Below are 24,464 nucleotides of genomic sequence, written 5' to 3' on the forward strand. Positions count from 1 at the left end.
CTTTGTGTAAATATTTCATTCATGGAAAAATCTATTTTTTTTTTATAAAGTATAGAATAAATTATACGTTCGATCCTTTCGGTCCTTCCGGTCATTTGTAGATTTAGTCGTTAGTTAGTTGTAGATTTAGACCTATTATTTTTGTCAGTAAAAAAAAAATTGGTTTAGATGCGCCAACAACAACCGTTTTACAAATTTCGAACGTATTCTATTACGTATTCAAATTATTTCTCACAAAATATTATGTGACTAAAATCGAATAACACGACCGTTAGCAGGTCAGACTTCTTACGAGACAACAGTTAAAAATAGATACGACGCAAGACGTGAATCAGCTGATGCAAAGTGCATGACGTTGAGGCCGCGCTTACAATAGAGCTATTCAATCTTTTTCCTTCTTCTCTTTTTCCCGACCCTAATACGGAACCTTGCTATTAACTCCGTTGAGAACATACAAACCCGGTGACTTGTTCTGGTGTGACGTTTTCTACAAATGAGATAGCATCTTCATTTGTTTAAATAACATACATTTATTCTGCAACATCTTTATTTCCTTTTTTTTCTACTTGATAAACCTTTGAGCTAATTGCTTATAAAATAAATAAGCAAAATTACTGATGACCCATAAAATACATGTATGTACATATTATATCATACGTGGAACAGAATTTATCCTTTCTGATCTCCAATTGCTACTGGATTTGGGTAAGCTTGACATGAATTTAAATCAGTTCAGGTTAAAGCGTTCATTTCGGGATTTCAGACCAAATATTCATAATGAGGTTAAAAGTTGCTTTACGCGGTCAAGATTTATGCAGTAACTATTTTTAATTAATATTTGTATAAACGTATTTAAGGATTTAATGTTAATAATAAATCTTTATGTGTATTGTGTTTTATAAAATTTTTCAAAAATCTAAAAAAATATTATACATATAACAGTTTTTTCGTATTAGCTATCACATAATAATTATAAATTATACATAATTGGTAAAAATAATAATTTTTAAAAAACTTTTCGTGCGAAATATGACAAGTGCCCAAAAAATATTAAATCGTTTTATTTTTTTTGTCATAATATACCTACCTATATATATAATTATACAACAATTCGTATTATATATATTGATAATACGAATCCGAAGATATATTATATGAAATTCTGTAAATTATATAACATATAGATATGTTAGCGTCGGTCGACAGTTGTTGATCGGCGATCTTAATTTCAGGAAATACTAACTGACTTTACTTACTTTACGAATAATTGTTACTCTGAGATCGATGATGCAATTATGACGACTGTTTATGATTCAACTTGTACGAAGGCCACGCACCGGAAACTAACATCGTCAGCTGATAAACGTATACACTAGAATTTGAAAATATATGCGAAATTAACGTTTCAGAGTTGTGATCTAATTAACAAAACTCTACCACAAAGACATACCAAAGACTAAACTAGTAGGTCAAGATTTTACTTTTCTCACAGGACTTTGTAATATACGGTATAAAGCGAGGAAGGATTTTGGATCCTATATAGAGGTTGATGCTATGTATGGAAGAGTTTCATTTTTCAAGTTGGTAATATGGAAAATTGATGTTTAGACTTCTTCTAACTAATCGAAGTCAGTTTTGTTTTTAAGGGTACACTAAAACATTTCAATGGAAAATACGTATTTTCGTTGATGGAAACATGGAAATTCAGAAGATTATTTATTTTTTTACACGAAAGTAATTCCTCGCTGCTGAAAGGGTAAAAGAAGCCTTAGGCGGAGCAGGTTACCTGGAAAATGAACATTTAAGAAAAATCGAACGGTTCTCGACATGTTACCGAATACTCTCTCTCCCATCGAAAAACCGTTAATGAAATAACAGCCCTTAACATTATTAAAATTAACATTTTTAATCAATCTTATCCGATTTTGATCAACTAATATTCACACTAATTAAATCAATATCTAGTTAGACTTTCGGTCCACTCATCGATTACAAATTCCTGAATTCATAAGAAGCTGTCTACAAAAGGCAGTCATTACATCTATTTTTTTTGAATTATACTAAATCGATAAATGCGTATATTTATATTATAAATAAACATTGAAATGTCAATAATCTTATTAGATTTTAGCTTATTAGATTAAACGGAGATTGGATTTAAAGTTTGATATCAATAATATATTCATTTAATGTAATAAATAATAATTTTGAAATAAAAGAAAAAAATACAAATTTTAATACACTTGTCGTCGTTCGTTGTGTGGACGTGGTTTCGGATGATGTGACGGGGATTCCCTTCAAATAAATATTTATTGTGACCTAAATAAAATGAAAATTTGCCAAGTTTATATAGTTATCTGTCAAGTTATTCCTAATTTAAATCATACAAGGAATTCATGATAACGATTGTATCCAATTTTAAACCAATGATATATATACCATTCGACAACCCATCTATTCGTCCGTATTGTGTTAATACATCGTGTAACACGCCCCACGTATTTTTTCACGCGTTTATCCAATTATCTCGTTATATTTCTAAAACTACCCGTTCGAATTGCAAAGTGGAAAAAGCAATATTTATCCGTATAAAACGATCGAATAGAAATGTGTGGTTTATTTGACAAGTATTAATATTTTGTAGCTATTAATCCCATAGCTTTTATTTCTTCACATAAAATAATTAACGTATGTTATGTTAGGCATACGCTTGTTTTGACGCAGAATTTTTCGAAAATATTTCGGAAAACTATTTGTAGTTTTCAAAAATATAAAAAGTTTTTGTATATGTTATACTTTCGGCATTTTCTTAAAAATTGCTCAAATTGTTCGAATTACTTGATTAGGATCATTGATTTTATCTTAATCTTGAATTGATTGACCGGTTCATATCAGCTTAGGAACTTACATATTACATTAGTGTGTGTAAATTTATCATACATTTTTAACTAAATTAAAATAATCTGATATTTGTCATAAAAAATGCTACAATTAGACAGTAACACACACACAGATATGGATGTGAAAAAAGAATTCTCTCATTATAGTATACAATTACAGAGTAACAAATTATATAATTTGAGAGTTCTCTGTATAACTTATTGCTCTTTAAAGAACACAGAACTACTTTTTGTATATTTAAACATACATGAGTACACAAGTTAATTACTTTGACATGTAATCTGCATTCAGTGTTATTCTTTACAACATTTGAAAAAATGTTATTTGTTTTTTTTTTTAAATATGTAATATAGAACAAAATTTGCACGAAAGAAATAAGTACTAATGCTTAGATATTTTTAGCACTTACATTGATCTTTAAAAAAATATGTATGTATGTGTGTTATGTTATAACAGTAATATTATAATCTTAATTTTAAGTGACAGACCTTTTTGTAAAATTAGATTGAATCCTGCTTAACTCGCTGTGTAGATGCTGCGACCAATTACTTTTTTAATTAATCAATTTGGTAAGACATGTGAAATCCTTCAAGATATAACTATAACTTATATAACTAAAACTAGATTTGAAATCCAAAAAATCTATGGAATAAAAAATACTAACATCTCTCTTTCGGAGATTTTTTCTATAAAATATTATGAATTAGCATAATTAATTTTAGCTTAAATATTCATGTTTTAATTAACACTTTGAACTTTCTGCAAACACTGAGTAGTTAAAAATGAGTAAATTGACATTTTCTTATCTCAACAACATTTTTTACATATTATTTGAATACACATATCCTCATCTACCTACACATGATGACTAAGAATTATGAATGATAAAAAATTAAATGTGGCTCTAAACAGATAAGTTGGTAAAAACTGATTCTAAAATTTAAGAATATTTTATTATTGCATTGTCTTAATCAAGAATAATAATAGTTTTAAAAAATGGAATTAGCAACAATTCGTCGCTTATATTTTTAAGTGTGAAAAATCCTACCTTGCAAGGTTTTATAACTATGCCCAATAGACTGGTTCTGATATAGGCGTTTTGAAGGAACACTGCGGAACGCAACAAATTGTCTTACTTCAATGACAGAACGACCACTATCATTCAGCAAAGAAGTCACGGGTGGGGCGACCAGAAAACGAAATCTAAGAACAGTAGCTTAGATGGTAACTCTTGTAATTTACTACAGTAGAGATGCTATCCACTAAGTTTTAAAGTATGCATAGTTTTACAAGGCTATTTCTTTGTGAATTCGAGGTCAGCATATAACCATTGGTTATATTAGGAGTTGAAAGATTAAAGGGGAGGCTTACCGCTTGAAGCGCCGCTAACCTGTCCTTCGTCATCCTTTATAGAAAATCACACACCAAATAAACGTTTTATCTCGTTACACAATCCCATTCACAGATATTTTTCTAACAAACGTCACTAAACTAAAGGACACGAACACTAGTTCACTTCACTCAAAAAATCGATACAACGAACGAACGAAACTTCCAAGTTCCATCCATCAGTCTACTAGGACAAATATTGCAAAGTTGTAGATGGCGTAACTGACTCTGAAGTATATGACGTCATTACTGCAGGGTCGGTAAAGTAGTATCTATAAGTATCGTTTCCAAATTAATTAAAATTTAATACCAAAATAAAACATTTTCTTTAAAAATAGATAAAACATAAAATATATTTTATTATTTAAATTAAATTTACATTAAACCTGAGTCGAATAATCTATAACGGAAATAATTTTATGAACTCAATGAGTATGTGTCATGACTACTGCAGTCATTGCGCCTGTGGATGTCAAGCGATTCTTCCGTTTAGTCAAGTGACGCCATTGTGAGCCGTAACGACTTTTAAGAGCACGGACTTAAATCTTAAATTTCTTAAATAATCTTGGTAAATTGTGTTTTTATATACAGTAAATATATTCTTGGTGTAATACACTTTCTGATTTATTTTATATTTTGTGTTTATGTTACGTAGTTTGTGTGTGATTTTCGTTAATCTTCGGTACCATTGAGCTAAATTCCTGTGATGGTAGTTGAGCGCCATTCGGACAAAACTTAAAACAAATTGAACTTGTCAGTGGAAGCTTAACAACTAAACCATTTGATTTCTCACAAAGTACATCGTATATTGCTTTAAAATAATTTGAAAACAGTTGTGAAATAAATAATTAATCTACTTGTGAACTTATATGGTGCGTCATGTCTAACGAAATCCTTAAGTTTTTAATCTTAAAACTTTGTTTTCAGAAACAGAAATATAAAAACAATTTAGCAAAATGGCCACAGATGATATGCCCACATTTAAATGCGTGCTGGTCGGAGATGGCGGCACCGGAAAAACCACATTCGTCAAACGGCATTTGACTGGAGAGTTCGAGAAAAGATACGTCGCGACACTCGGCGTTGAAGTACATCCCTTAGTTTTCCACACAAATCGAGGTCCTATCAGATTTAATGTTTGGGATACGGCGGGTCAAGAAAAATTCGGAGGACTTCGAGATGGTTACTATATTCAAGGTCAATGTGCTATCATCATGTTTGATGTAACCTCTCGTGTTACGTACAAAAACGTACCAAACTGGCATAGAGATTTAGTACGAGTGTGTGAAGGAATACCTATCGTTCTTTGTGGAAACAAAGTAGATATCAAAGATAGAAAAGTCAAAGCAAAAACAATCGTCTTTCACAGAAAAAAGAATCTTCAGGTAAATATTTTATCTAAATTGTTTCCTATATTTTATTTCATTTTTGTCTGTTTATCCAAGAAAAGGTGACTATGTAATTATATCATTAACTTAATAAAATTTTATTTTCATTCTAGTACTATGACATCTCCGCAAAGTCAAACTACAACTTCGAAAAGCCTTTCCTGTGGTTGGCGAGAAAGTTAATTGGTGATGGCAACTTAGAGTTTGTTGCCATGCCCGCACTTGTACCCCCAGAAGTCACTATGGACCCACAGTGGCAGAACCAGATCGAAAAGGATCTCAAAGAGGCACAAGACACTGCTCTGCCCGAAGAAGATGAAGACTTGTAAATATAGCAAAATAAATTCAAATTTCCAGTGCCCTCTTCTAAATGTGATCAAAGCTGATTAGGCTTATATTGAAATGAGTTTTTCAATTATTTCATTCCATTAGGTTGCAATCGGTTCATAAGTTCAGTTTTATATTGTGAGTTTCATTAAAGTCATTTGCTTTAATCCATGCATGTAAAAGTAATGTTAGCTTCAATAATATTGTTATAATAATAATGTCCTTAGTTCAATGTTTTATTGTAAGTCATAGAATAATTGACATTAATATGATATAAAATCTCATCTTATCAGGTATTGTGTCAAATTATGGATACATTTGAAAACTATCCTAACTACATGTTAAAGTTATGCGTTTTGAACTTTGATCTTTTGTATAGTATTATTTAATTATAAAGAAAACTGTTAAAAATATTTTTTTAAGGTTAACTAATTAATAACAACCTTTAACATTGAAATTCACTACTTAATGGTTTTCTTTGTAATACATGGCTTGAGACAAATATTGTCCACTACCTAATTTATTTATCAAAAATATCCTTGTTTGATACATATAAGGACTGACAATATTTCACTGTAAAAATTGTGGTGATACTTTTTGAATAAACTTAAAAAATATTCCAGTTGTTTCATTAAAAACATTAAGCAGTTTGCTTAACATAACTTCATTATTGTCAAAAGATCTTATTTGCGATTTAACAAGTTCAACTTTAAACCTTCAATGCCATTTTTGCATTATTTTACAATATTCACTTAGTTAAATTGCCTGCTAAATAATATAGGAACTCTGGCTTAGGTAAATGAATAAAAATATTCATAAATAGTAGTTTATTTCAAATACAGTCAGACCAAACAAACATTCTTTCAATATTTATTATGAATATAATAATATATTTATAAAATGTATTGATAAAACAAAAAGGGAAATTATAAGTTGAAGATTTATTATTGATTGAAACAGCAGTTAGTTTTTTTATTATTTATGTATTATATTTAAATGCGTACAATATAACTACATCACTAGAACTTAAAATACTAATACCAAATAACAATTTACTTCTTTGCCGCTGCCTTTTCTCGTGCCTTCTTTCCTTCCATAAGCTTCAACCTTTCATCCTCAGAAAGGTTTGAATTAATTTTAGTAATAACACCTGTTCCTAGTGTCAAATCTCCCAATCGAAGAGTAAATCTCTGTCCAGTTTCACAAACCATGGGTTTTAGGAGTCGCAAATTTAAGCTGCAAAAAAGATATACATATAAAGAAGTTACCAAAGATTGAGAAAATTTACCAATAATACATGTTTAATTAGTACATACTATAATAAAACTAAAATGTAAGTTTTATAGCAATGATTGGATTTAACTTACGTAGCATCTTCACCAGGCATAACCATTTCTTTCTGGGGAATAGTAACTTGAGTTGCACAATCCCATGTCATAGAAAACATCTGAAGTTGGATAAATGATGTAAAAGGCTTAGAACGACCTCCCTCTTCCTTGCTCAATATGTAAACAGCTGCTTCTAAGCTGTCATGGGCTTTGACAGTGCCAGGCTTGGCCATTACCATGCCTCGTTTGATTTGTTCTCTCTTAACAGCACGAACTAAAGCACCCAGCTGGTCACCGGCTTGTGCTTCTTCTAGAGTCTTGTGGAACATTTCAACTCCAGTTACAGTTGTTTTCATGACCTTGCCGTGACCAACAATTTCACATTCAGTACCCTTTTTCAATGTTCCTGTTTATGACAAGGTTAGCTTAATTAAAGTTATAATGGCTATACTAATATAATTTTATTCATATTATATTCTATTTACCTCTATACAAACGTCCAGTTAAAACGGTACCACGGCCAGGAATAGAATGAACGGATTCTACAGGCAAGAGGAATGGTTTATCTAATTCACGAACAGGTGTTGGAATAAATGAATCCACTTCCTCTAAGAGCTTACTTATAGCTTCTGAACCAATTTCTGGATTTTTTCCTTCTAAAGCACTTAAAGCTGAACCTGTAAGTGTTTAAATATCATTGAGTTATTAAGTTACGTAGAAAATCATTCGTAAAACTTGCGAATATATAATTTTTACCCTTAATAACTGGAATTTTGTCACCATCATAACCCATTTCAGTCATAAGTTCACGAATTTCCATTTCTACCAGTTCTACCATCTCTTGATCAGCTGCATCAACTTTATTGATAAACACTACTACATGTTGAATACCAATTTGCTTTGCAAGTATAAGATGTTCCCTTGTCTGAGGCATAACACCATCTGTCGCTGCTACTACAAGTATTGCACCATCCATTTGCGCTGTTCCTGTGATCATGTTCTGAAAATTTCATTTTGTATATAAATAAATATGCTAGTGAACAACTTATATCAATGCTATGTTCTAATGATTTGCTAAAAACGAAAACCATTTACATCAAACAAGGTTATATATTGTCATGGAAAGAAAATAATAAAAATGGAAGATAAAGACAAAGTAACAAAAATAATACAAACTTTAATGTAATCAGCATGTCCAGGACAGTCAGTGTGGCCATAATGTCTCTTCTCCGTCTGATATTCAACGTGAGCTACATTAATTGTGATACCTCTCGCTTTCTCTTCTGGTGCATTATCAATATCAGAGTATCCTTTCTTTTGGGCCAAATTAAGATCAGATAGTACTGAAATTTAATAGTCAATATGATACACAGCATTTTCAAGATAAGACTTAATAATATTTATTTGTATAAGTAGTAATTTGTACCTTTAGTAATGGCAGCTGTTAAAGTAGTTTTTCCATGGTCAACATGCCCAATAGTCCCTACATTACAATGAGGCTTAGTTCTTTCAAAAACTTGCTTCTCAGCATAGTTCCTCCTGAGTATGACACTCAGAGGAGACAAAGATTGCATTCCAGTGCATCGCAAATTGGAACTCTGACTCTGTTTTAAAACTAATTTGAGAGCTGTTAAACAAAAATAAATATTAGTAAAGCTAACGAACAAGATAATATTTTTCTATTTATGGAGTATAAGACCATAAGCCTGTATCTAATCAAATGTAACTTTTACATAATATAACCTTTAATAATTTTAATTTTTTTACAACGATATGACAAAACCATTTCTATAAACTAGATGTAAAATGATATTTAAATGAAAATAAATAATTATAACAACAAAATTAATGTTTAAATCATTAAAATTAATTAGTACCTGGGTTAACCAAACTTTTAGCAAATGATATAGTCGCCATGATTTTAGGCAAACCACACCAATTGCAGTGTAATATTAAAGATGACTTAGACAATTATCTTGTAACTTTCAATGCTTGTTATGTATTCTATCTACAATATAAATTAATTTAATTTTTCAATACCACACCGAAAAAATTATAGATTGGATTTATCTTATGTCATAGACAAATCCTTGTTTTTCTTTATTAGAAATAAAAGTTGCTCTAGATTCTAGGAAATTCATAAACTAAACACAATAATATTTTTTTATATGTAAACCTTTGACAGGAAACAATAAACGTCCTTTTTTAAATAATAGTATGATGTAATTTATTTTTATTAATAAAATGACATCATATCTAATAACAATAAGTTTTTAAATTGGTAAAAAAACGTATATTTAAAAGGGAACACAGTTAATATTTAATAAATATATCCATGTGGTACCGCCGTTCACCTTTAAATACAAGGAAATAATGATTGTGCTGAAGTTGTTTTAATTTCTGCTAATATAAGGTAATGTCAGTGACGCGTTTTTACCTGTATAAACATTTTAAGTTTCGATGTTAGAAAAACCATATTTCAATATCACAAATATACAATAGTGTATTTATATAATTTAAATTTTTCTTACAGTACATCATCACATGCACAAAAATTACGTATATATATATTTTTATAACCATTGTCTTTTAATTGTTACAAAACTGTAAAATTGTTGTAATGTAGTTTTAGTTAAAATAAATAGAAAAATATTAAAAATAATTTATTTTTCTTAAAAATATATTAATATGGAACGTAACACTAAAGATAATAAGCAATGAAAAATTAATATAGTAAATTCATTAATTCAATAAGAGTTTAGAAATCAAAATCATCACTAGCTACAGATACTGTACGGTGAAATGTGATCTGAGAATCTTCCATTATATTAGTCTGGCCAATGATGTCAGGACGTTTTGGAGAATTATCTGCAATTAATTTTAAATTGTAGTTCTATACGTAAAACTAGACCTTATAGGAGATGCAATAGAAGAGTAGAACATATCTAATTTTTTTTTTAAATATTTTTCATTCATATCCACATCACATTTTTGTTTTTATTACCTACCGTCTACGATATTTTTTACTAAATCTGAATTAGTATCAACTTGCACATTTAATGACGAATCTTTGACCGAATTATCATTGTTTATTTCACTTTCATTAATTTTTTTTCTTTTCCCCAGCGTTATTACGTTACTTTTATTACTAGATTGACTTTCATCAATTTCATTGTCGGTATCGGAATCGTTTGGCAGATCGATATTGAACTTTCTTTTAAAACGATCTTGATACTTTTTCATGTCGTTTTTTGTAATTGTTTTTGGGCTAGCTATAGTCCCTTTATATCTTGCTACGAAACTGTACTTAATTAGACGATCCGAAAGTGATAAATTCTCCGCATCATTTGCTTGTATTGCGGCTACTTCTAAACGTTTACTATAACTTTTTCGCTTTGAAGCGGACTTTAGTAGGTTCTTATTTTGTGTGTAAGGTTTCAATTGAGTCGGAGCCATCCATGCTCTTGTTACTTCAAATGCTTCAAAAAATACTACATTGTAATGAGTCTGGAATGTAAGTGTGGTTTAAATTATCGTTGATTTTTTTTATATATATTTATAAAAGTTAACATGATGTTAAGACGTAAGATATAATAGACGCTTGGTCTTTTATATCTGCAATAAAATCAAAAGCATTCAATATATCAATTCATGTGTGTGTTATATGCTTATAAATGAAGAACTATTACAAATTCGTAAAATTATCCGATCTATGAATTTATAACGTATTAAATCGTCCAGATAGAAAAATGATAAAATTAAAGGACATGTATCATCTCACGGGAATATCGGAAAACCCATCAAGCCAATAATACTGCTCGGTGTCAGGGCAGTCATCGACCATTGCCGGCCACCAGGGCCAGCCCGGCATTCGAGCCAGCACTAAAGACCCTGCAGCATACTCGCTGTGTATAAGATCTTCTTCATCGCGGATATGGATCGGTACTTCTGGTACCGAACAGGACGCCAAGGAAGAATCTGCAAATGTTCATTAAAAATGTAACTTTTTTCAATAGTCATATTTACTTCAGAGAACATCCAATAAAAATAATCGATGGTAAACGCGCCAATTATAGTTTTGTGACAGACAACATAATGAATGAGTTTGTACTTATAATTGGTGAAACAATCTTAGAGTTTTACCTGGGTTCATACTACAGTACCAACTCTTGGGCAGCTCATGGCTATCTAAAACATTTGGAAGATACCGCCAGTTGTCACAGTCGTCGCATTGCACCCAAAGACCTTTAGTACGCCGTTTCTGTAGCCACAGCAGTCTCTGACGGTGAGACAAGTCTTGTGCGGGCTGACTGAGAATATCTTTATAGTTGCTGAAATATTCTTTAATGTTTTGGTCCAAGAAATTAAAGACTAATTACCACTACTGTTTTTTTTATTGTTGGTCAGTCTTCTTATTAAAACTGTTTTAAATATGAAATTACTATCTCTAGATAGATAAAATACCTGCTAGTCTGAGAATCTGCCTTTTCGCTGTTCGTAAAGGTAATATTTTGCTTAGTGTTCTTATTTTGCGATCGAGACATGGTTTGCTGCCATGGAATGTAAATAGTTTAAATATTAACATATTTTTTTTTTACAATGTTATACTATAAATGTTAAATTACCCGCAATTTGTTTTCTATCAATGATTAAATGAATACGAATTTCACAAATGAACTAATATTGTGTTCAACAATGAATAATTATGTTAACCCTGTTGTCTTTATACAAACTTAAAAGTTATTGCACAAGCAAATTTTCTATTTATAATAATAAATTACTAACTGATGGTTGATGAGCTTCTTCCACAGGCTCGAATGCTGTTTCAAGAGGTAAATTGCCTTTTTTCATCTTGTTTTTTAAATAACTATAATAAATATTTTTTATAATAGTCGAGTAAGTAATTATTTTCTTAAAATGGCGATAATGATAATGGCGGGAAAAGTAATTATGATTTCGCAAATCTTAAATTAGTTGGGTGTTTTATTGTGTTGTGTCGGATAGATTTAATAATATTATAAATTTAATAATAATTTTTAGAATTTTTGAAATCATGTCTTAAAAAATATTATACTAATATTTTCAATTTTTTTTTTATTTTATGTTATAAAATATACAATTTGATTGTGTTTATTTCATAATTAAAATAACGATTTATAGAATTGTCTTCAATAATGAATATCACGATGAATAAAAACCTTCAATTTTCATTTTGCACATAGTCATATTTGATACTTTTAAGTTATAAACTATATTGGGTACATTATTTTTACTAGAATTATATTTATTATAAATTATCATGTTTTAAATTTTATGTTTTGTTTTGTTAATGTTCGCAGGCATAATTGTAAAAAAAATTCAAAGGAAGTGCGCATGATATTTATCTGGCTGGCTGCCGGCTGGAGAGAGCTGGTCGCCATATTGGTGGCGGATTAATACAATTTGTTTTCACTTGTTATTTCGTCGTTATCGGCGAAAGGGAGTATATAATACTCCCTTTTTGTGTTTAAAGTTATAATCAGTGTATCTATCGCTAGCTTAGCTGTTTTTTAAGGAAAGTATATTTTTCTCTTTGATTTGTATTATAAACATGGCTTTTTAAAATGTCGGCCCTGAACGTAACATATTTTCCTCCTTGCGGAGTATCCCGCTCAATTGTATTTGTGGATGTTGGAAGAATCAAGAATGGACAAGAAATCTTTAAATCGCTCCGTTTTACAACAGTCGAGGGCCTCTGCCATCGACTGTAAAAAAAGTACAGGTTAGTGCTTAAAGGTCACTCTTCATTAGTCATCTAAGAACCTATTAAAAATTGACAAGTCTGTAATTTGTAAATAAATACCGCAATAAGTGAACAAATTTTAGTGATATATACTACCGTATTGAAATCTATTGGTAATTGTAGTTGTTATTATTCCTTGTATTTATGTAGTGTGTTTACAAATATTTTATTTCTGTATTTGAGATTAGGCAACTTTCACAATTTGCAGAATTGACACATAAACCTTGGCCGCGGAATAACAAAAAACGTGAAGGACCTGGCAGTATACCTAAAAATGAGCCCAATCGAAAAAATATACCATCCCAGAGGGGTAGAGGTCAAATGGATAAGCGCCCGAGGGCCCGTGGTTCCGCCGATTTCATTGTGGGTGGAACGCCGAACACCAGGTAAACTATTTCTATTGTTACATGGCCTAAGATTTAAAATTGTTTGCCAGCAACAACATATCATCTACATTTGAATTACATTTATAGTTCAGGCAATGACTTTACATTTTTAAAAGATAACAATAAATAAAGTAAATGGAATCATTTAAAACTGTTGTTCTATATATAAACTTACTAATTATAAACAGGCTAGAAGAGGATGATGAACCTGAAATAGGTTCTGTGTTTACACCTGGAAGCAAAAAGCAAAATTTGAACCATTTGCTAAACTTCATGTATCCCACTCGCGCCAGAGAAGGCGGAAAGGGTCCTACTCCAAGACGTCCGGGCCAGCAAAGGTTTTCTTATAAACATGAACATGACCTCTACCTCCGAGCTTAGTGAGTATTAGAAATTATCATATTACTCATGATTTTCTTTTAATACAATGTAAAAATAACTTATACTCTTTGAACTCCAATAGGTTAAATTCTCAGTTTTACGAAAATAGGAAAAAGTATACAAAATACTTTAGTTAAATGAGTCAAAAAATAATACTATTATTATTAATATTCTAGTTTCAAGGAATTATTATTTTATTTTCAGTTGTCAGTTTGTGGTGAAGGAAGATGGAGATTACAAGTTAAATTTTATGGACCCTGACTTGCCTCTGAAGTGGGAGCTAATTGAGGAAATTGTAAGTAATATTAGAAAAAAAAAAACAAAGTTAAACATGTTTGAAAAGAATAATATTTTTTATTTTTTTTTTCTTTCTCTTATATTAATATAAACTTATATATATATATATATATGTATTTATAAATGAATATTAATTATACCTAACATTTTATTTCAGGTGGTGAGGAGTACTGGTAGGTCTGAATGTCCAATATGTCTGGGTGCCCCTATAGCAGCTAGAGTTGGTCACTGTGGGCATGTTTATTGTTGGGCATGTATCCTGCACTATGCTGCAGCTCATGAGAAGCAACCTCCACCTTGTCCTGTCTGTGCCACAGCATTACAAGTCTCTGATATGAAACCTACTCGCATAGTGCAGTGGGAATCTCCTGCAGATGAGGTAATTAAAGTGAACAAAATGATTACTATAAAAGGATTAACTGATAATTATAACTGCTATATTTAAAAGTGATACATAGTATGAAATTTAAGGTTTGTTGTTATTAATATTTCTATTCATTTCTAGGTAACAATGCGTCTTGTTCGACGCTTACGTGGTTCAACCATTGTAGAAGTAGCACCACCTCGTGGTCAAATTAAAGACACAGAAGAGCGTATACTGCCTCTAGAAATCCTTAATGAGGCTCCATATGCTAAATTATTCTTTGCAACAAAACAACAAGTGAGTATTTAGTATTGTTACATTTTCTACTGGAAATGAGTTTCTGTTTTATCTTAAAAAAAAAAAAGAAAAGTAAAGTAACAGCCTGTAAATTACCCACTGCTTGGCTAAGGCCTCCTCTTCCATTAAGGAGAGGGTTTGGAACATATTCCACCACGCTGTTCCCATGCGGGTTGGTGGAATGCATATGTATATACTTGGTGGTAGGGCTTTGTGCAAGCCCGTCTGGGTAGGTACCACCCACTCATCAGTTATTCTACCGCCAAACAACAGTACTCAGTATTGTTGTGTTCCGGTCTGAAGTGTGAGTGAGCCAGTGTAACTACAGGCACAAGGGACATAACATCTTAGTTCCCAAGGTTGGTGGCACATTGACGATGTAAGGAATAGTTAATAATTCTTACAACGTTAATGTCTATGGGCGATGGTGACCACTTACCATCAGGTGGCCCATATGCTCGTCCGCCAACCTATACCATAAAAAAAAAATATGTGGCAGAATTTCGATGAAATTAGACACATGCATTCTCACGATGTTTTCCTTCACCGCCAAGCACAAGATGAATTATAAACACAATTAAGCACTTATATATAGTGGTGCTTGCCTGGGTTTGAACCTGCAATCATTGGTTAAGATGTATGCGTTCTAACCACTGGGCCATCTATTCTATACAGAATAATTCATTATTATTACATATTCTACTTGTTTTTATTACTTAGTATAAAACGAAACATGGGCCATACTTATAATGTATGTTCTGTAATAAAATTGTAATTTACAGATTATGGATATTGTGGAAAGAGACAAAAATGAAATAAAAAACCAGATTTTAGCAGAAATTGATACAACTGAAATAGTCTTCTTGGAACAGGCATTGGAAATGCTTAAATTAAAAGAACAGAAGATTAAAATGTTGTATGAACAACCCAAGAATAATGACGCTTTTTCTGAACAAACTGTACCAACAGTGTTTGAGAAACAAGAAGTATCTAACAAGAAATTAGACTGGTTTGATGTGAATGATGAAGGTGCTACATGCTTAGAGGCAGTTGAAGATAAAATGGAATCTTTAAATATACAATCAAATCTAAATCCTGACGCAATATCTTTTGAATGCGACATTAATGAAAATCCAATTGAAGAGTTCCCTCTTATTGAAAGTCCTTCAAATAGTGAACTACCAGATGAGTCTATTTTTACAGACATTGACAAACAAAATCAAACTAAATATTTTTATTTTTACCAAGGTGAGGCTAAATGCATTATTTTTATGTAAAGTTATTATATTTATGTAAAGTTACATGAGTGACAATATCATAGTATATGTTAAATTTTACATAGTCATATGAATTATGATTCTTCCATTAGGAAAATAAGTAGGAAAGGGTAATGTATTGAAACTTGATTAATCTGTTTAAACTTCAACAAATTTGGCTTTATCCATTATCCACTTCTGCTTCGACTAACCATCAAATATTTAAATATGCTGAGATTTGTTTATTTGCAAAGTAATCTCTATGTATGTGCTATGCATGCATGTTACAGATAATTTTATTTATGACCTTTAAATTAAAAAATACATGTAATAGATATTTTTCATAGTAAATAAGCACATAAATCAATTCATTACAAAAAATATGTAATAAAAAATGTTACATAAATTTTAAACTTAGTAATCAAGTTGATATTTTTGTAGCTGAAGATGGCCAGCAAGTATTTTTGAATAGCTTTAATGTGCGTGTGCTGAATGCTTCGTGGGGTGTTTTGGCTGCTGCACCAAGTGTTATACGTGGCCGTGTGCTACACCGAGACACTTTCTCTCTAAATGACCAGGTTTGTAAATTTAAAATTCATAAATTATAAGTTACACTAAGTATATCTTTATTTTATTGTCATTAAAAGACCTAGATACAATAAAATTGCAAATTATATTAGACAATATGAAATAATTCTATTACTAATTCATTAAAATATTACAGACAAGGAAACACATGCCCTACACAGCCCACTTGCCTCTGCATTGCTCCTTTGATATTGTGGAACTCGATCTACAACCTCCACATGTGACTAATGAAGCTCTAGGAAATTTTGCAGGTGTGTATGTACCCTAAGTTCTTATTAGTACTGATTTGGACTATAGTTTTAAGGAAATAATAGGTATATAAGTAGAATCAATGAAAAGAAATATAGAACACAATACTAAACATAATGTACATATGATAAATGTTAATTATTTAAGACAAAACTTTAAATTACAGCTGAACTGGAACGTCGGGCAAGGAATCGAGCCAAACATGAGCGCGATGAACGTCGCCGAGAAAGAGCATATCGTCGCCTTATGGAAGGGCCACCTAAACCTGACTTCTCATCAGAACTATTGTTTCCATCTGCCCTTCCTACATATGGCAGTCCACCAAACCCAACCTATGGTAGTCCTCCATACATGGAAGTTCCTTTGTCGAATTTTAATCAATCTCCATCAATGAGCACACAAATGGAACAGGCTAGTCCTTCTACAAGCTCATCTTCAACTGGGCTTTCATTTGCTAAGGTAAAATCATTAATAAATAAGGTATTTTATACTGTTTATTTTTCTCTATATATATTCAAAGAAAGAGTTTTTAATATAGTCTAATGACTGATAGATTGTTGTATCTCAATTAGGTCTGTCTTCTAAGGGCTACATTCTTTTTGCAGATGGCTAGTGCTAGTGGCACTTGGCGTGTACGTAAAACAGTAACACCCCCGCCACCAGCTCCAGTAAACGAAGATGAATCATCTGGACCGCGCGCTTTAGTACTAAGTGATGCTATTGAAGCCGCACTTCTAGCCACCAGCCCTACATCCAAACCATCAGGCAAAAAGAACAAAAAATCCAAACAAAAGGTTCTTTTCGCAACTGGAATGCATCGTGCCCCTTAAAAATATTTCCATCATGCAGAGAAAATTGCTTGTTAATAAATAATAAAAAATAACTATTTTCATTTTTAAGAATATTTCGTTGAAACATTGTTGTTTATTTTCGCAATTTTTTCTTTAATAGTTTATAATACATAATATGCATTTTATGTATCTTGCTTGTTGGTATATATATATATTTATAAAATACGCGCTAGTATATAACTTCGAAGTTATTTAGTTTACTCACACATTCATTGTCCAGCTGGGTTACAGAGAATAAAGTCATTTAATTACAGTTTAGTTTTCTTGTTTATTTTGCCCTTTTAATTAAAAAGACGTAAGAACAAATGACTAACAAAAATGTTTAGTCATACTCTTCATATTTGTTTTGACTTTTTAAAGGAGAGTATATTTTTTTAAATGTGGTGATTTATAATAGAATATTAATATATATTTTTAAATCACCCTACTAAACAACATTAAGCCAAATATAATAATTTCGCCAATGTGCTAACGTGCCTCAATGCCTCAATGTTTGTTCACAAACTAGGAGTAATCATCGAAACATTATTGAATGTGATGGAATATCACACTTGGTATGTAGGCAAAAGCTGTGTTAATATTTTTAATATAAATTATGAAATGCCCATCTATTTAATTACTTTAGAACAAGCAATAGTTTAGGTTGAAATTTTGAATTGAAAATTGAAAATTATTTAATGTGAACATAGTTTTTCAGTCAGGTGATACTGTATTCGAGTTATGTTTCAGTATCTAATATCTATGCAAATAATAAAATTGGAGTGTTTTTTTGTAAAAAATATAATAAAATAATCACTTTTTACTAAATGCATGTGTATGTATACTCGGTACATATACCAAAATATAATTTTCTTTGTCTGTCTGTCTGTTTGTTCCGGCTAAACTCTGGAACCGCTGGACAGATTTTGACGGGACTTTCACTGATTTCGTATTTCGATAAAAGCAATCTGAAAATTTTTATAAGTATACTATATGATATACAGCCAGTGACTTAATTACAAGAGCCCATCTCTATTACGTAAAGCTATTTCCTAGTTATAAATATATTAAGTAAAAATACCTCCATTAAAAATTAAAATACATTTTTACTCTTTTGAGCGCAGTAGCCATCTGTAATGTACTGCGTGCTGACTTTCGATTGTATGTAAGGGTTTACAAATGAATAAACGGATACTTAAATAAAGATCCAGTTAACATTAAAACAAAAAAGTTTATGCATATAGTATCTATTAAAAAATAATGTGAGGGAATCGTCAATTCAATACATCTAACCACTGGCAACATTACGTCAAAACAATCATCCGTCATTTGTGTCAGCTGTGTAAACTGTCAAACTTGACGACATTGCGTTTGTTTTATAAAATATCTAATTTAATAAATGAAATAACGCTTTTGTTACACTAAAATATAATAATACTATAATCATTATAGTTGTAGATTTAGCTATTATTGTAAACCAAAAGCGGGATGAGTTCGACGGGAAAGGATTATATATTCGAACCCTTTAAAGTTACAGAGGTTAAATATCGGGGATTTGCAAGTCCCCGGCCTAGAAGTGGGCATAGGATAGCATGTGACGATGTAAATGTTTACTGCTTTGGAGGCTATAATCCATATTTACCCTTAAACACTATACAAAGAAACAATCCTACTTGGACACCTGCTATGCCTTTATTCAAAGAGCTCTGGAGTTTTTCTATAACTACTAAGAAATGGAAACAGCATAAAGTGACTGAGAATATGCCAGAAGAATTGGCTTCAAATGCCATGTGTATGAATGGAAGGTTTTTAATGGTGTTTATATTTCACTATTTTAAATTAAATTTTGATTATGTTAAAATAACTTTTGATTTGAGCCTTTAAAACAATTTTCGTATTATTGCTTGTACTGACTTTTAGTAAATAATTTGTAACTCTATTCTTAAAATAACCTAAACTTCATTGGAATACTTTTTTTATTTTAGATTTTTGGAGGAACAGGGGCACCATTTGGAACTAAATGCAGTAATGATGTTATAACTTGGCGCACATGTGATGGTGATGCTAAGCTTCAGATATTGGATGTCACAGGACCAAGACCTCCAGGCCAGTATGGGCAGTCAATATTATGTCACGATGGTCACTTTTACACAGTTGGTGGTACTAATGGATTTGCATATAATTGTGATATTTATAGGTGGGTAAAATTATAGCCATTTTTCTGTTCATTTGTTTTCAATTAAGTAAATAAGCACTGGAAATACTTAACATTGTCTATAAAAGACTATAAATTTTTTTAGCAATAGTATATCTGTTAACTTGTTATTTAACTTTTTTTTATCATAATGAGTTGTATTATTAAACTAGTCTCATTTTTAATTAATCAATTTATCATTGTAGGTTAGATCTCCGAACAATGGTTTGGGAGCCAGTGTTCATTGGTACAGGACAAGAAGGTGAACCTTTGGGAAGGTATCGACATGAAGTAGTTAGGGTAGGAAACAAATTGTACATTATCGGAGGAGGCACAGGGGAGTTAGCCTTTGAACTAATGGATATTCCTATGTATGATCTAGAAACAAATACATGGACTAAATTAGTACCTAAAGCTGATGACTCAATGAAGGATACTATTACTCCTTTAGGTAGAAAATGTCACAGTGCAGTGCAAATTGATACTTTAAGTGGTGTTCAAGTGTTTGTAGCTGGTGGAACTGACGGGCAAGCTGTTTTCGATGACATATGGCGGTTAAATGTGTCAGATATGCAATGGCGTTTAATGCAAAAGACTGTTCTTCCCCATCAATTGTATTTTCATTCATCTACTGTGACATCCTATGGTTGCATGTATGTGTTTGGGGGTATTGAACCAAAGGACAATGAAACTAGAAGAAACAATATTCTGTATAAAGTATGGTTATGTATACCAAAGTTAAGTGAGATCTGTTGGGAGGCTTTGCTTAGTTTTCACCCAAGTATTGACCATGTTGATAGGTCATCTCTGTTGGATGTTGGAATTCCAATGCATTTTGTAGATAGAGTACATCCTCAATTAAAATAAGATACCGCAATATATATAATTTATTTAAAGAAATATTAAATATGTACAGCTTTTTGTTTGCAACATTAGTGAAGGTTTATTTTTTATTATTACATACATTATATACATTTTGTTTTAGATCTCAAGATGAAATTGACATAATAAAGGAACAAGTTTTATACATGTAATACAATTAGGATAACATCTATCAAATGTCTATAAGTGCGGCTTATATTTTTAGATTATACAAACTTAGATTTGGCCTCCAAAGCCAAAGCAAATACAAATTGAAATTTCTATAAAATTAGATCAAAATGAGGAATTTTCTTTTCAGTATATTCTGTTTATTTGTACAACTATACAAACAACTATTTTTGAATTTTTTTTTCGAAAGGAAATTAGTTTACAATCATTTATTAATATTTTTTACATGCATAATATAATTGTCATGATACCTACACGTTATTTTTACTATATGAGTAGGTACATTCAAACTCAACACAAGGATACACTGCTTAAAAAATTCCTTGGAATTGATTTACATTAAATCAGAACCAAAAAGAAAAACAATAATAGACGGAAATTAAAAAATGGTCAGAACTGGGTTTATTTGTACGAGGAGTCGTTCCTTGATAAATATTAAATACTAAAAATATTTATTTCGATGCTATGGTTTTTTATAACCACCAATATAAATATTTTAAAGCATTTTATACCTATACTCTTTTTATTGCATAATTTCGATAGATAATAATAGATTCTCATTTACATGTAATTGTCCTTAATTAATTGTTATTAGTCATAATAACAATTCATTAAGAACAAATAAAAGTAATTTCCGGCAAAGCTGTAATTTAATATAAATTAAAAAAAAACATTTGTATTTAATTTTAGATATGTAAATAAAAGTTTGACGAAAAAAGTACAATTTACAAAAGAAAATTAACGATTCTTTTATTAGACTGACAGCCTACCCAAGACGCGGACTCTAACGTATTTTTAAAGCACTGCAATGCACACAGCGAAATGGGGATACATAATATATTTTGTTTCACATAAAATTGGTGTTCATTTGTTATATACATTTTGTAATGAAAACACGGTTTAATTAGTTCAATTTAGTGATGAAATTTTAAAATGTTACATATTAATTATATATTTGAATTTGTAGCTACTGTTACTATACTATTACAAAAGTCTGCTATTGTTTGGTCTAAGTGAATAAAATTAAAGGCGTATTTACCAAATAGATTGTAGACTCACGTCTAAAGTAAAGGTTGGTTTATTGCATTGGATTATATACTTTTTGGCATTTTAAAACTTGCATTTAGCTCATGTAGTCCCCTTAACTTGAGTAGGTCGATTTGCATATTTAATCGTTTTTAATACTCCAGTCGGAACAATGTTCCTAAAGATGTCTCTTAACACTCATCTTGATTTATGGATATTGAGATTTAATTATTTACAATATATGTGTTTTCTTAAGTAACATTTTTTCGTGTCTTCTTGAATTTCCTTTTTTGTATTGTGTTCTGATCGTCGACGGTTCCAATGAATCTCTTTATACATTTTTAATACACTATATTTTTAAGTATATATTGAATATGATAAAAAGTTGTAATTGTAGTGATACGTGAAGTGAAAAAATCTGGATAGAATCATCTAGAAAGTGTGTATACTCGCCTTTAAATAAAAATCGTATTACATTTTAAGTATTTCGCCGGTGGTTCTTCCTAACCGATAAGGCCAGCAACACATCTGAAATCCTCTCCTTTTTGCCGATGTCCGTAGGCGGTGGTAATCACTTTCCATCAGGTGAGCCTCCTGCTCGTTTGCCAACTATAACAAAAAAAAAAAACACTGGACAGTTTGTGTGTGTATTGTTTTCATCATATTATAAATGTGGAATGGGCATATGAAAATACATTTTAATCTTTTGATAAATTTTAGCAACAAAAATTGTTGCCATTTTTCATGAAGGTGCATAAATTTTTTGTCGGTATACACTCTTTGGGTGTAGTTTGAAAGGCTCAAATGAATGAACTGGAATTTTGTATAGACGTGATTTTGACGTGACGTGATTGTGAGTATTTTGATGGGCTGAATAACCGACAATTTCATTTTCAAGGAAAAAGTTGAAAAGAAGGTTTTACAGATTTAACGTATTTTACTTTTACCTAATGTGCAAATTCATGATCTACGAAGAAATAAACACAAAAAACGTAGTAACTTTTTAAATTAGCCTATAAAAATAAGTCTACATATATAATTGAAGAAACAGAAGTTTTTGAAGAATATGGGATAGTGCTTCAAAATTTATATCTTCCTCGACGTATATTCAGACAGACTGACTCGTCTCTATCAATTCTCACAGTTTAATAACACTATACTAATTATTTTTAAAGAGTATTTTGGCATAGGTCCTACTCATATCAGGGCGTCACGGTAGCATGTGTAAGCGATCCCGTGGAGCCCGCCGAAAGACGGAGAGGGTACCGCTGGTTTTTTCAGGGCTGTTTTTACACTTTCTATCGCGTGTGGGAAGCGCGTAAAGCCTTTTTCCAGCGACAAAAAAGGTCCTACTCATATAAAACCTACTCAAATATTATTGAAATATAGTTTAAAATAACATTAATGATTATATATTTGTAGCCTGTTCCATTCGAAGAATGAACGAATGACTAAAATCAGATTCACTTCTTCAATTCTATTTGGTAATAGCTCAGCTGTATCTTGTACTGCTAAGACTTCTTGATTAATATAGATTTATGTATAATAGTACACACTTCCACTTAACTACTTATATCCACGTTAGTCTTATTTGTTAAGTTCCGATATTAGCTTCGAAGTTCCAAACGCTATTTTCCTTAAATACATATTTAAAATATATGATTTTCCACTTTGATTTTACTTCCAAAATTCCTGTAACAGTTACATCGACGTTCAAAATATCATTTTTTCTAAATCCATGGTGATTAGCATAGATGATTAGAATACAGTATATGGAGTTCTAACCTCCACTTATCTTATATCGCCTCTTACTGAATTTTAATTTTTCACATTATAATTAAAGTAAAAATGTTTTCATTGTAGTTATGCTTTGAAAATGAAATGTGTGTGAATTGTACCTATTACAGCGAGTTAAAATATACATATACTAGCGACCCACCCCGGCTTCGCACGGATGCAATGCTGATACATTACAGAATGTCTAAATATACTACACAGTCTTACAACGTTCACAGTTTTTCAATTAGATCGATACAAACCGCTACGTCTACGACCGTTTAGAAACTGAAAGTATTTGTGTTTCTCTACTATATTGTTCATGTATTATAATACATATAAACCTTCCTTTTTAATCAATCTATCTATTAAAAAAAACCGCACAAAAGTTATCATAGGGACAGACAGCGGTAAGCGATTTTGTTTTATACTGTATAATTATATGATGTACTTATAGAAAAACTCTAATTAGTTGCCGAAGTATGGACATGTCGATACTTTTTCGTCTCAGTATTAAAAAGTATTGGACCTCCAAGCCACCTTCTCGACTGATGGTTAGTACTCAAGCCAAACTTAAATTTTGAAACTATAATAAAGTAGGGACAGAAGCACCTGTTGCGCATATTACCATATTATGTGAAGTATTTAGGTATTT

The 24,464-nt window shown here is 31.0% G+C and overlaps 6 protein-coding genes across 12 annotated transcripts in view; 3 read left to right on the forward strand and 3 right to left on the reverse strand.

Moving 5' to 3' along the window:
- LOC124533491 (syntaxin-1A) overlaps positions 1 to 4,519 on the reverse strand; it is a 62,529-nt gene extending 58,010 nt beyond the window's left edge. For all 7 annotated transcript variants that reach the window (XM_047108811.1, XM_047108815.1, XM_047108816.1 and 4 more), the window contains exon 1: positions 4,273 to 4,519. In XM_047108811.1, the coding sequence (XP_046964767.1) occupies positions 4,273 to 4,305 (33 nt within the window). In that variant the 5' untranslated portion in view covers positions 4,306 to 4,519. The remainder of the gene's footprint in view (positions 1 to 4,272) is intronic.
- Positions 4,520 to 4,737: 218 nt separating this feature from the next.
- LOC124533493 (GTP-binding nuclear protein Ran) lies at positions 4,738 to 6,623 on the forward strand. The gene is made up of 3 exons (XM_047108819.1): positions 4,738 to 4,858; positions 5,218 to 5,675; positions 5,792 to 6,623. Exons 2-3 carry the CDS (start codon positions 5,247 to 5,249, stop codon positions 6,005 to 6,007), a joined length of 645 nt encoding a protein of 214 aa, XP_046964775.1. The 5' UTR covers positions 4,738 to 4,858; positions 5,218 to 5,246; the 3' UTR covers positions 6,008 to 6,623.
- A 345-nt stretch (positions 6,624 to 6,968) lies between these two features.
- On the reverse strand, positions 6,969 to 9,426 carry LOC124533490 (elongation factor Tu). Its single transcript, XM_047108810.1, has 7 exons — positions 9,211 to 9,426; positions 8,760 to 8,960; positions 8,510 to 8,676; positions 8,090 to 8,333; positions 7,819 to 8,010; positions 7,373 to 7,739; positions 6,969 to 7,241 (listed from the first exon to the last, which is right to left on the reverse strand). The coding sequence occupies exons 1-7, from the start codon at positions 9,248 to 9,250 to the stop codon at positions 7,058 to 7,060; spliced, it is 1,395 nt and encodes a 464-aa protein (XP_046964766.1). The 5' UTR covers positions 9,251 to 9,426; the 3' UTR covers positions 6,969 to 7,057.
- A 665-nt stretch (positions 9,427 to 10,091) lies between these two features.
- LOC124533396 (zinc finger CW-type PWWP domain protein 1-like) lies at positions 10,092 to 12,184 on the reverse strand. Its single transcript, XM_047108625.1, has 6 exons — positions 12,119 to 12,184; positions 11,798 to 11,883; positions 11,477 to 11,664; positions 11,115 to 11,311; positions 10,342 to 10,840; positions 10,092 to 10,201 (listed from the first exon to the last, which is right to left on the reverse strand). Exons 1-6 carry the CDS (start codon positions 12,182 to 12,184, stop codon positions 10,092 to 10,094), a joined length of 1,146 nt encoding a protein of 381 aa, XP_046964581.1.
- Positions 12,185 to 12,680: 496 nt separating this feature from the next.
- On the forward strand, positions 12,681 to 18,042 carry LOC124533520 (RING finger protein 10). Its single transcript, XM_047108863.1, has 11 exons — positions 12,681 to 13,094; positions 13,324 to 13,501; positions 13,690 to 13,881; positions 14,087 to 14,177; positions 14,337 to 14,558; positions 14,685 to 14,840; positions 15,623 to 16,088; positions 16,538 to 16,674; positions 16,821 to 16,935; positions 17,100 to 17,392; positions 17,539 to 18,042. The coding sequence occupies exons 1-11, from the start codon at positions 13,001 to 13,003 to the stop codon at positions 17,761 to 17,763; spliced, it is 2,169 nt and encodes a 722-aa protein (XP_046964819.1). The 5' UTR covers positions 12,681 to 13,000; the 3' UTR covers positions 17,764 to 18,042.
- Positions 18,043 to 19,091: 1,049 nt separating this feature from the next.
- LOC124533726 (kelch domain-containing protein 10 homolog) lies at positions 19,092 to 21,673 on the forward strand. Its single transcript, XM_047109178.1, has 3 exons — positions 19,092 to 19,578; positions 19,749 to 19,960; positions 20,164 to 21,673. Exons 1-3 carry the CDS (start codon positions 19,252 to 19,254, stop codon positions 20,822 to 20,824), a joined length of 1,200 nt encoding a protein of 399 aa, XP_046965134.1. The 5' UTR covers positions 19,092 to 19,251; the 3' UTR covers positions 20,825 to 21,673.
- The last annotated feature ends 2,791 nt before the right edge of the window (positions 21,674 to 24,464 follow it).

The sequence above is a fragment of the Vanessa cardui genome, chromosome 11, assembly GCF_905220365.1.
Source record: "Vanessa cardui chromosome 11, ilVanCard2.1, whole genome shotgun sequence".
Lineage (NCBI taxonomy): Eukaryota > Metazoa > Arthropoda > Insecta > Lepidoptera > Nymphalidae > Vanessa > Vanessa cardui.

Coding starts and splice junctions, on each gene's coding strand:
- LOC124533493 (XM_047108819.1), top strand. CDS start 5,247: ATGGCCACAGATGATATGCCCACATTTAAATGCGTGCTGGTCGGAGAT. Junction 5,676..5,791: donor ACAGAAAAAAGAATCTTCAG/GTAAATATTTTA, acceptor TTTTCATTCTAG/TACTATGACATCTCCGCAAA.
- LOC124533490 (XM_047108810.1), bottom strand. CDS start 9,250: ATGGCGACTATATCATTTGCTAAAAGTTTGGTTAACCCAG. Junction 8,334..8,509: donor GACATGCTGATTACATTAAA/GTTTGTATTATT, acceptor TGAAATTTTCAG/AACATGATCACAGGAACAGC. Junction 7,740..7,818: donor AACTGGACGTTTGTATAGAG/GTAAATAGAATA, acceptor TGTCATAAACAG/GAACATTGAAAAAGGGTACT.
- LOC124533396 (XM_047108625.1), bottom strand. CDS start 12,184: ATGAAAAAAGGCAATTTACCTCTTGAAACAGCATTCGAGCCTGTGGAA. Junction 11,884..12,118: donor AAGAAGCTCATCAACCATCA/GTTAGTAATTTA, acceptor ATTCCATGGCAG/CAAACCATGTCTCGATCGCA. Junction 10,841..11,114: donor ATGGGTTTTCCGATATTCCC/GTGAGATGATAC, acceptor CTTACATTCCAG/ACTCATTACAATGTAGTATT.
- LOC124533520 (XM_047108863.1), top strand. CDS start 13,001: ATGTTGGAAGAATCAAGAATGGACAAGAAATCTTTAAATCGCTCCGTT. Junction 16,675..16,820: donor CTTTCTCTCTAAATGACCAG/GTTTGTAAATTT, acceptor AAAATATTACAG/ACAAGGAAACACATGCCCTA. Junction 16,936..17,099: donor AGCTCTAGGAAATTTTGCAG/GTGTGTATGTAC, acceptor TTTAAATTACAG/CTGAACTGGAACGTCGGGCA.
- LOC124533726 (XM_047109178.1), top strand. CDS start 19,252: ATGAGTTCGACGGGAAAGGATTATATATTCGAACCCTTTAAAGTTACA. Junction 19,579..19,748: donor TGAATGGAAGGTTTTTAATG/GTGTTTATATTT, acceptor TTTTTATTTTAG/ATTTTTGGAGGAACAGGGGC. Junction 19,961..20,163: donor TATAATTGTGATATTTATAG/GTGGGTAAAATT, acceptor TTATCATTGTAG/GTTAGATCTCCGAACAATGG.